General features: G+C 41.2%; 1 protein-coding gene across 1 annotated transcript; it reads right to left on the bottom strand.

Moving 5' to 3' along the window:
- Nucleotides 1-4,218: 4,218 nt before the first annotated feature.
- LOC149321619 (taste receptor type 2 member 2-like) lies at nucleotides 4,219-5,121 on the bottom strand. The gene has a single exon (XM_089514964.1). The coding sequence runs from the start codon at nucleotides 5,119-5,121 to the stop codon at nucleotides 4,219-4,221; it is 903 nt and encodes a 300-aa protein (XP_089371090.1).
- Nucleotides 5,122-11,068: the final 5,947 nt, after the last annotated feature.

The following is an 11,068-nucleotide window of genomic DNA, read 5'->3' as shown; positions in this document are numbered from 1 at the left end:
CAAACCTTGAAGATCCGGTGACCAGTCTGGCTGCCATGTTTTGCACTAGTTGAAGCTTCTGAACTTGATACAAGGGTAGCCCCATGTATAGCGCATTGCAGAAAGCAAGACGAAAGATTACCAGAGCATGTACCACAGCTTCAAGCTCCTTTCGGTTGAGGTAGGGACGCAGTTGGCATATCAACCGAAGTTGGTACCAAGCATTTCTGGCCGTCACATCCACTTGAGATCTACAGTTATCGAGACAGATCCAGAAGTACTCCCAAACTGTGCACTTCATCCTTCAGGGGAAGTGTGACCCCATCTAGGACAGGTTGGCAAATTTCCTTACCCAGAGCTGAGGATCCTATGGCAAGTACCTCCATTTTCTCTGGATTCAGCCTGAGTTTGTTTTCCCTCATCCAGCCCATTACTGACTCGAGGCAGGAGTTCAGAGGGGAGCTGCCATCCTTAGTCATTGTAGCAGTCGGAGACATAGAGAAGCATATTTGGGTGTCATCAGCGTACTGATAACACCACGCCCCATGTCCCCAGATGATCTCTCCCAGCGGTTTCATGTAAATGTTAAACAGCTTGCAACTTTGCTTGCAACAAACCCTTAACTGAATCTATATTTAAATTGTACCTTTCATTTGTCCACTGTGCTGAATTGGAGGGGGGAAACCATTTCAACAATTAAATTGTGTCCTCAAGCAACCCATTGTCTAACACGTTTGCTGTCCTTTTCCCCTTTGAGAAAGAAACGTGCCCTGAGCTATGGGGGCAAGTCTTACCTGCTGCTGCTCCCAGGAAAAAAGAACTTTAGAAGGACCCATCTTATTCCCCTGTTTACAGCTGCTGAGTAGACAAATTTCTCAAAGAGAAACAGCAAATGTGGTGTTACTCAATGGGCATCTCAGGGACGTAGTCAAGGGGGGGGGTTCTTGGGGTCCGGACCCCCCCCTTCCATTAGAAAAATGAATGGTGTGTGCTGCTGCGCTGCTGCACCCAAGCCCCATTATAATGGTGGCACTTAGTCTGGACCCCCCCCCTTCCTAAAATCCTAGCTATGTCCCTGGGCATCTTAGTCATGAGCAAAATGGAGGACATTTTGGAATTATTTCTGGGCAGAAGGTTGAAACCTGTCCTGGAAAAGGAGGATGTCTGGTCACCCTGAACAAATGGACTTCAGCCCATTTCTTGGTTTGTTTACTTGTTTGTTTGTTTGTTAGCATTTTGGCAGTTTGTATGGCTTCTGGTGTGTTCTAGGTAGAGATCTAACATTTCCAGAAAATTTGAAGTCATGAAAAGAATAATGACACCCACCCCCCCCCCCACCCCCGCCTTTTAAGAGGAAAACTCCAGAAATTTTCAGGGGGAAAAAATGCAAAAGCTCAGTTACACAATAGTTACAAACTGAATTCTCTTTTAAAATTCATTTTATTTTTTTATGTTTGTTTTGTTACAGATGGAGCTAAAAGATCCTGGTCTACTACTTTATTAGGATCAGGCAAGAAAATAATAATAATAATAATAATAATAATAATAATAATAATGAAAAAGAAACCATCAACATTTATAAAAAGACAAAATTATTTTGTTTCTTCTCATCATCCGTAGTGTACTAGGTACTAGGACTTAGGAACTGCAATGATCAGATACCATACATTATCTTATTTAAAAACCTTCTGTTGCAGTTGCCACCTCTGGTTTAAGGGCTTCATAGGTTAACAATACATCTTTGAGCATCACCAGTAATCAGTGCAGAGATACAATATGTGCATAACTCAGTACTCATTGAGCATTGCCCAGGCCCTGCACTTTACATTATCTGCAATTTCTGAACTGATTACAGAAGCAGCCCAAGACAGTGTATATTACAATAGTATAGTCATAAGGACTTGGAAGGGCAACCATGAAGGAACTAGACAAGATCTTCAAAGTACATCACTGAACACTAGTCAGGATTGTCCATGCCACTGTATCTCTGATTTCTATGTATGGTTGTGAAAGCAGGACAATGAAGAAAGCTGACAGGAAGAGATTTGCCTTGTTTGAAATGTGGTGCTGGAGGAAAGTTCTATGGATACCATGGACTGCCAAAAAGACAAAGAAATGGTTCCAGGAGCACATCAAGCTTGAACATGCCTTAGAAGACAAGATCACTAAACTGAGACTGTTGTACTATTGTACTTTTGGACACACTATGAAAAGACATGACTCACTAGAAAAGACAATAATGCTTGGTAAGTGAGATGGCAGCAGGAATTGTGGAAGACTGCATTACAGATGGATAGACTCAGTCAAGGAAGCCATGGCCTTCAGTCTGCAAGACTTGATCAGGGCTGCTGATGACCAGGTGGCTTGGAGGCCTTTTATTCATATGGTCACCACAAATTTGAAGTCAACTTAATGATAAAGTTCACTGAAAAGAGAATAATACCCTATGACACTCTGAAGTTCAAATGCCAAGACACAGTCACCCAATGCTATTCTCTGGGATCAGTCACACAAACAAGGGCCAAACCACTGTAAAAATCTGCCAGCTTCCAATGATGATCCAGTAGTTTATGCTGAACCACAGTAGCAAAAGTTGATGGGAGATGAAAAGGAGTAAGAGAGTCACATTACACCTGTCTCAAAGCATCTATAAGGGCAGCCAAGGCTGAGTCTGTCCCCAAACCAGGCTTGCACCAAGACAGGAATGGATCAAGTAATCATTTTCATCCAAGAGGACCTGAAATTGGGATGTCAACATTCCCCCAAAGGGGCTATTTGTGTTTTAATAAATATCTCGGTCAAGGAAATATTTGAAGGGATAGTTTCACCACAACTTCCTCTTTCCAGAGACTGTGGACAACACTGTCATTTTTTCCCATTTTTTAAAATATTTTTTTTCCAATAACATATAAAGAAATAAGGAGAAAGAAATGAAATGATGCATTCACAACTCCATCAATCCATTCATTCATGGATCAAAGCTTGAAGTATGATAGTGTGAAGAAGTGCTAATGGGAAAGGGTCAAGTAAGTATAAAATTGGTTGCATCTTGTCCACATCTTCAGGATCAATAAGCTAAAACTGATCCCACAAAGTAGGATAAGGCAATATATTGGAGACCTCAACAGAATTTGTAGTATTAATTTGTAGGGTGCTCTATTATTAGTGATGCACAAGATAGCATGAATGTGAATGTTTTTGTCCTTTAAATGCTTGTCAGAGTCATCACAATGAACCTCTAAGAGCCCCAATATGGAGTTCATTTGAGAATATGGAAGCAACTGCCAGTCTGTTTGGTAAAGTTCAGTTGGGCTGCCCTTGAAGACACAATTGAGGCATCAGGTGAGCTTTCTTTGAAGTTTTTGTCTCCACTAAGCATAGGCACAAGCATGTGTTTTCACATGTATTCAGACATCTCAATTACTAGTCATATGCCATCTGCTTTCCAATTGTCTTCTGGTTCGTTTTTATTTTCTCAGGCTTCCTAGTAAAAATGGGAACTTTTCTGAGTTCTACAGCACTGGAGGTGATGTTCAAGATTGGTTCTGCATAGCCTTTTGCATCTCACCCTTTCCACATTGCCTTGCCAGAACTGGCACTTCTGGTTACAAAACATTATTTGCCACTTTCCCTTTTGTAGAGGGCATGTTTGTGTATCATAGGATGACATTTATGACACAGTGGCTAGACTCATAGGTGTGGTGTATAGGTTGGCTATACTTAAGGAGAAAAAAGTCTGTCAGCAGGCAATGGAGATATGGTGATGATGATGATGAGTAGTAATATTTCAGATAGATGAACCACTTAAATTAAAATGAGATAGAGGTGTTTGCCCACTCATTTGCCTTGGCATGCTTGAATTTTTAAACATTGAACAGTCAGTGCTGGGGCCCTGAGCTGTACTGAAGATATGACATGGGCAAGAACATTTAACTCATTATCTTTGTCATGTTCTCAGTTTGGGTCACCCCCTCTTCCTTACATGCCTGCTCTTCACACTGTTAGCAAAGCTTCCACCAATTGGACTTTTCCTGTCATTGCAAATAGGTATGAGAAGTGCTGGTACCAGATGGTCACAGCAGGGGTAAAGGCTTCAGAAGCCTCTCACAATAGCCCAGTCCTGATCCAGCTCAGCATCATTCCCTGCCCTACAATACAGGAAATTTCTGTTTACAAAATCAAACATGCCAAGGGAACAAAATACATGCCAATCGACACATCTAGTTTGGTCTTTAAAGGTTAAGGCTTTCTTCTTTGCAGCATCCAGGCAGCTGCCTGCTTTAACTTGGGATTACTCAAAAGCAGGATGGTAGCTTGAGCAGGGGGATATGCAATAAAAACTAATGTGATAAAATGTGGATTTTTTTTAATTCTCAGATCTACAACCATAGATAAGATGTGTGTCAAATAAAATGAAGCATAAAGGAACAGGAGGGAGAGCACTGTCCCAGCTGCCTTGATACAAGCCTCTGTTTGAGGACTCCTCAAATTAGATTCTTTATCCATCCTCCGGTAGGAGTGTCTACAAAGTGAAGTAACAACCAGGATGGAGCAAAGCAAAACTACAAGAAGGGGACCGGAAGCACCAAGAACTACAAAAATGATTTCAAGAGCACCCAAGGTGTGTTCCAGTTCCTTTCTCTGAGTCATGTTTGTAAAATTCTTTGTTGTATTTTTTTGGAGTTGTATCCAAATATTACGAGAAGCCAAAAAGGAAGGAATGAAAGAGAAAACCAGAGACCCCACAAGAAATCGGGGTATTAGCCATGATATCCTCAGCTTGCACCAAAGGAAGAACTTTTGTGTGTTGTTCATGATCTTTATGCAGTAGAAGACACACAGCCAAGCAGTGAACCAAAATCTGGACATGGCAAGAAAAACATTTATAAAGAAGAGTATCTGTAACATTAAGTCACTGAATATTCTCATGGCATATTCATTGATGTAAAATGGAGTCAACAACACTGAGCTCCAGAAATTGCTCAGACCAAGAGTCAGAAGAAGAAGTTCTATGGAAGACAGGCTCCTGGATTTGGTCCATTCAATAGTTATCACTGTGACAATAAAACCATTGAAGATGAGCCCACCAAAGGCTAGGATTGCTGCAGCTACTAGAAAGGCAATGGTTTCAGAAGAAGACATATCTCCTGATGGTCTGATTCTTGGAGATCCTGCTTTACAAGTGGCTGTTACTCACTTGACCAAATTTGTTGAGCTGAATTGGAGAATTCAGGTAGAGGTCTGTAATGGCCTTTATAAATATGTTGGGAATTATGTTAATGAACTATTAATCAAACTAGGCAAATAAATACTGCCCTTCTGAAGCCCATTTCCATAATGGTTGTCTGGAACAATCATGCAGATACTGACTAGAAAAGCTTTCCATAAATCAAGGGAAGTATTCAGCTCTGTAGATAAAGTTGTACACAGACAATGGATTCTGCTGGCACAAATTTAACTTTCCAAATCACTGGCAGACATACCAAAGGTGCAAAGAAACCAAAGAATTGGGGCCCACCTACTTTTTAGGCAGTAAGCAAGCAACACTGTTTTCTTTGCTACTCACTCCCTCAAAACAGGAGCATTGATGTGAGGGTTGTAGGATGAAAGGCTTCACTGCAAGTTGACTCTCCCTACGTCAAGCCCTTTCCCAAGTGGTTTCTTCTTTAATTTATTTGTCCTGCTGTACTGCAGGATGAAGTAAGAAGAAAGCTTAGGAAGGGGGATCAGGGAGAAGGAAGACATATTCAAAGGTATTATGTGGGGAGAACACTCCAGCACTCAGAAAGGAAGGGAAAGAAAGATATAATTTGAGGGGAGGTGCCCTCGCCTCACTCTACTGTCCTCTTGTCAATTAAAGAAAATGCCTCTGCTGTGGTGAATGTAGCATGATCTACCAAACTGCACAAAGGGAAGAAGTTTTGAGAATGGTTTTGAGGAGTGCAGCAAGCTCATGGAGTTTGTAGGGTGGGCAAGGAATGTTCCTGTATCCCTTACTGCATGGTAAAAAAGGAGTCTTATTCCATCGCCACATTCATTACTCCACTACTTCACTCAGTTCTAATGATTCTTCAGGATGAAAAAGAAAGGAGTGAACCTGCCACTTTTTTGTTGTAGTGTTACAGTCAGAGAAAGAACAAGTAGTGGAAGGTCGAGTATTTGAAGACATATGGTATCACAACCTCTTTTCCTTACCCCTTATTAGGCCAGAAGGATGAAGCTCAACCTGTCCTTTTGCAACCCCTCCCCCTTTGTTTGCCACAAACCTGCTCTGTGTGTTTGGGGAATGCCTTTCCCTGTCTTACCTGTGCTGTTTGCACACAAGAGTGCATCCTAATGAAAAGAAATACCCCTGGAAGTCCCAGGTTTGTTTGTGTACAAAGGTGCAAGGTAAAGCTAGAGAAATGAAGAAGGGAAAGGAAGGTGAGAGGTGTAGCGAGAGGGTGCAAGGAGCAAGAGACATAGGTATGAGATGAGGCAAAGATCAAGAGAAGGAAAACAGAGAGGATGGGGAGCAGGAGATCTGCTACAGCTGGCCATTGGTTATTGGCACATATGCCCCAACCGATTGTTTTTAATGTGAAAGTAAAATAATCTTCAACTTGAAAACCTATAACTAATGGCTATGTACAACTTCCTATGGATTAAAATTTCTGTGAAACCAAATGAACAAGTAATTGACTTTAAAATAAGTTTCTGGGGAACAAAGAGACTTTGACATGTCAGGAGAAATAATTGAAAAAGAAGTTTAAATTGTGGCTGAAAAAATGCTTGAACCCCCCCTCCCCTATTATTATAAATAGATTATTATTATTATTAACCTTTATTTATGAAGCGCTGTAAATGTACACAGTGCTGTACATACAATCTTTTTAATTAGAAGGTTCCCTGCCCTCAGGCTTACAATCTAAAAAGACATGACACAAAAGGAGAAGGGAAAGGTGGTGGGGAAGGGGATGAGGTCCAGCAGTTCCTCTCTACCTCCAAGGCCTGGACCAAGGCAGATGGACTGGAGGGAGGGCTTGGCTTCTTAATGGATGGTTAATCTTCTTCCAGGGAAAATAATACTCTCAAGTAGGATAATACATATACAGTACATAGCAATACAGGAAATGGTTTGATAAACAGGCTCCAAAAGAACATCAAATAGCAAGTGACAGTTATGCAATGCCTGGGAAGGCTTCTCTGAACAGGATGGTTTTCAACTCCGTTTTGAAGCTGGTTAAAGAAGTGATGGCTCTTGTTCGTGGGGGAAGAAGGTTCCAGGAGTGAGGGGCAGCGAATGAAAAGGGGCAAATCCGGGATGGGGCAGAGGAAATCATGGGCTGGCTTTATGGTTTCCAGACCCTTCACCATTTTGGTGGCCCTCCTCTGGACATGCTCCAGTTTCTCAACATCCTTTTTGAATTGTGGTGCCCAGAACTGGACACAGTATTCCAGGTGGGGCCTGACCAGAGCAGAATAGAGTGGTACTATTAAGATGAGCTCTTAAGGGGAAACTGCCAAAGAGAGAAGATGGAACAGATAGAATGGTGTCCTCCTCTGATATACAGGAAGTAAAGAGTTAAGTGTTAACCTTTGTCATCAGCCATAACAAGGAAATTTTCTTACAAGGCAGACAGACAGGAAGTACATGTCACACTACAGTGATATATAGTAATGTATCTGCAGAACTGCAGTCATTTGTGTGTGTGTGTGTGTGTGAGAGAGAGGGAGGGAGGGAGGGAGGGAGCCAGGATTTTAGGAAGGGGGGGTCCAGACTAAGTGCTACCATTATATTGGGGCTTGGGTGCTGCGGCGCAGCAGCACGCACCATTCATTTTTCTAACGGAAGGGGGGGTCCGGACCCCAAGAAACCCCCCCCCCTTGGCTACGTCCCTGGAGGGAGGGAGACTAAGGCCTGGACACTGGGTGATCATGGCCTTGAAGATAATGGCAGAGAAACCAGACTACAATGTGTTTTAGGAAAGCACGTGGACATCTAGGCTAAAGAGTATGGTATAATGTTTGGCCCAAGGTTACAGGGAGCAGAGCACATAAGAAGCACAACTTAATGTGAGGGACATTGGTTGGTTGTTAGTTGTTGTTGGTTGGTCTGGTCAGTTGGAGAGTTCTGTGTTGCTGAGAGTTACATGCTGGAGAGGGAGAAAGCTGGTTTTGGTTCCATCCAAGAACTCTTCAGTTGCTATAAAGAAATTTTGCTTCCTACCCTCTGTAAATAAATCCTTCACTGCAGCAGCTGGCTTCCACTTTCTGTTTTGTAAGTATCCCAATGTCACTGCTGAGATACAGAACTATATTCATGCCACACCTCAGTGTGACAGTACAGTGCTCCCTCCACATTTGTTGGGGTTAGGGGTGAAGGACCCTCATGAATGTAAAAAAACTACAAATAAAAAAAAAACATTATTCTTTTTATCTAAGGAAACACCTCTCTAGGAATGTCCAAGTCCTCCAATGCAATTCTGTTGTCATAATCTGCCAGAAGTTGTTCACAGAACCATGCTGGAGGAACTACAAATGCCTAGAGAAGTGTTTTCTCTAGGAACTTCTAGGTTGTCCAGCACAACCCTATGGTCAACTTCTGGCAGAGTTGTGCTGGAGGACCTAGAGATCCCTGGAGAGAACATATTAATCAAAACCACAAATAATCAAATCTGCAAAAGTCAAACCTGCAAATGTGGAGGGCCAACTATATAATCTGGAGAAATTTTGGATTTGGGGTTCCATTCTGGGACTTATAGTCTGATGAGAAAAGGAAAAGGAATCTTAAGGGGAGGGGTCCACAGCATCATCATGTGTAGAAGAAGACTAACTGAAAATGAATGTCTGTCCTTTTAAATTAACAGCTGTTATCTGTCAAAGGAAGCTAAAGAACCAAGAAGAATGTTGGTGGATCAATATGTATGTTCAGTTGAACCAAAAGCACAAATGGTGAAAGGAGTAAAACAAATGAGAAAGGAATTTTATTCAGATATTAAAGATATAAGAAGTTCATTGAATGAATTGCCAGGAGAATTAATTCAAGTTAAACAGAAATTGGAGTCTCTAGAAGAGAAGTTGACAGAGAAAATAAAGAAATTATTTGCACTTTATGGCGCTTCTAGATCTGAAAGAAAGAGAGGTGTGTATGTGTTAAGAGGTCTACTTAAGCAACAGAATGAGGGTATGTGTACAGTAATAATTGAAGCATTGGCTTATTTTCTGAACATGTCAGCAAAAGTGAAGTCAAAGGTTTTCATGGCTGGCATCTATTGTTTTTTGTGGGTTTATCAGGCTTCTAGAACATGGCCACATAGCCCAAAAAATACATAAAAAACTATGTCAGCCAAAGATTTCAGCTGGGATATTGACAGAGTATACAGGCTGGATTCTTTTCTGGCCTGACAGATGTAACCTAAGAATGTGCTTGTTTAATTTACCAGATAATTGGTGCTTCAACAGCATTGAATAAATAAGTTGAAAATAGATGATAAGAAATTAATTGTTTTAAGGAAGTTCCTCCAAAAATTCTGAAGAAAAGAAAAAAAACATGCCTTCTTAACAGATAAACTGAAACTCAAAGAAACTAATCTCTACTGAATCACAAATATGGATATATAAGTTAGATTTTTGGTTAAAGATATTATTTACTCCCAAAGGTCTAGTCCCCTTGACTCTTAATTATATATTTCAGTCAAGATGGAAAATGCTGGTTGAGGAAAAAGTGCAATCCCTGGGCTTCTCAAAATCTGTTGTTCTAGCCATGGGGTATACAAAAACCAAACAGAACATTTGCCAGCACATAAGGTACATCAAACTACAAAATCATATGAGTGCAAACTCTTTACACTCAACTTTTAAAGACAGTGGGAGAGGCTTTGTCCTTGCTGCATATTTGAACAATCTAACAAATCTAAAGTATAGGAAAGCCTTTACTGTGGCCAAATTTAATGTACTTCCATCGGCCTTACTTGCACGAAGATATAATAACAAACCATTCTGTGAACGTTTATGTCCTTGTTGGTCTGGGGAGGTAGAAACAGTGGGACATGTTTTATTGTATTGCACCTTTTACCGGGATCTGTAGTGTTGTTTTATAGCACCAATTTTACAAAAAATACCAGATAAACCTGATATATTTTACATTGGCAGGTTACAAACGGCCCTCAAGGGGCCGTTTTCCCGCCGCCATCATTCGCTGAGTAGGGAAGCCCCAGCAGTCAGACCGCGAGGCTTCCCCGTGCAGCGAAAAAGGAGCGCCAAAATGGTGCTCCTTTTCGAAACGCGGAAGTGGCGTCGCGAGGGGTGGAGTGCGCCCTCGCGGCATCACTTCTGCCGTGACACGTCTGGATACACAGCATCCAAGACGTCAAAATGGCGGCGCCCATGTGGATGGGCGCCACCATTTACGACGCGCTCCGCGCGTACTGGCAAGAAAGGCCGTGAGGAAGGTAAGAACCTTCCTAACCCTAATATGGCCCTTCCTAACCCTAGTACGCATGGAGCGTGTACTTTATGGCAGTTTATAACCCACCTTTGATTACCTTCTGGCCGATCAGCAGCCAGGGATTACAACCAAGGTGGCAAGTTTTTGTGTTTCTGCAATAGCTTGTAAATGAAAAATGGTGTCTTAATTTTTAATTTTTTTATCCTATTGATCTCATCTAGTATTTGAAGGGATTTCACCCTATATAGTTACTTGAATTTATAGTCTCCAAGCTGTATTCCTATTGTATTTTTATGTACTGTTTGCATTGGTTTTTTTTCTCTTGGGCATTGTATAATATTGTACCCTTTTATGTTATTTTATGCTGGCCATCGACCGTAATACTAACATTTCATTTCAAAGAAACTGGAGAAACTGGTGATCAAAGGCCCAGATGATCAAGACAAAGAGGATTTGACTTCAGAAAAGATTGCATGATGGACATGAAACTTCTTAGACTATGCATGGTATTAGTGAACCATGTTAAAAATGTTCCATTACCTTCAGAAATTGAGATACAATATAATTTGTTTGCAGGAGATACATACTCATCAAAAAAGTTAAAGATTTTTGAAAAAATCTAAAATTGGGATGCTACTTTTCTACCCTGAGAGAAAAGAA

The sequence above is a fragment of the Sceloporus occidentalis genome, unplaced genomic scaffold, assembly GCF_023333645.1.
Source record: "Sceloporus occidentalis isolate IW3139 unplaced genomic scaffold, rSceOcc1.0.p SCAF_1, whole genome shotgun sequence".
Lineage (NCBI taxonomy): Eukaryota > Metazoa > Chordata > Lepidosauria > Squamata > Phrynosomatidae > Sceloporus > Sceloporus occidentalis.
The sequence above is the reverse complement of the archived record's forward strand: the minus strand, read 5'-3'. Positions and strand labels throughout refer to the sequence as shown.

Bases quoted from the DNA above. Each gene is read 5' to 3' on its own strand.
- LOC149321619 (XM_089514964.1), bottom strand. From the start codon at position 5,121: ATGTCTTCTTCTGAAACCATTGCCTTTCTAGTAGCTGCAGCAATCCTA.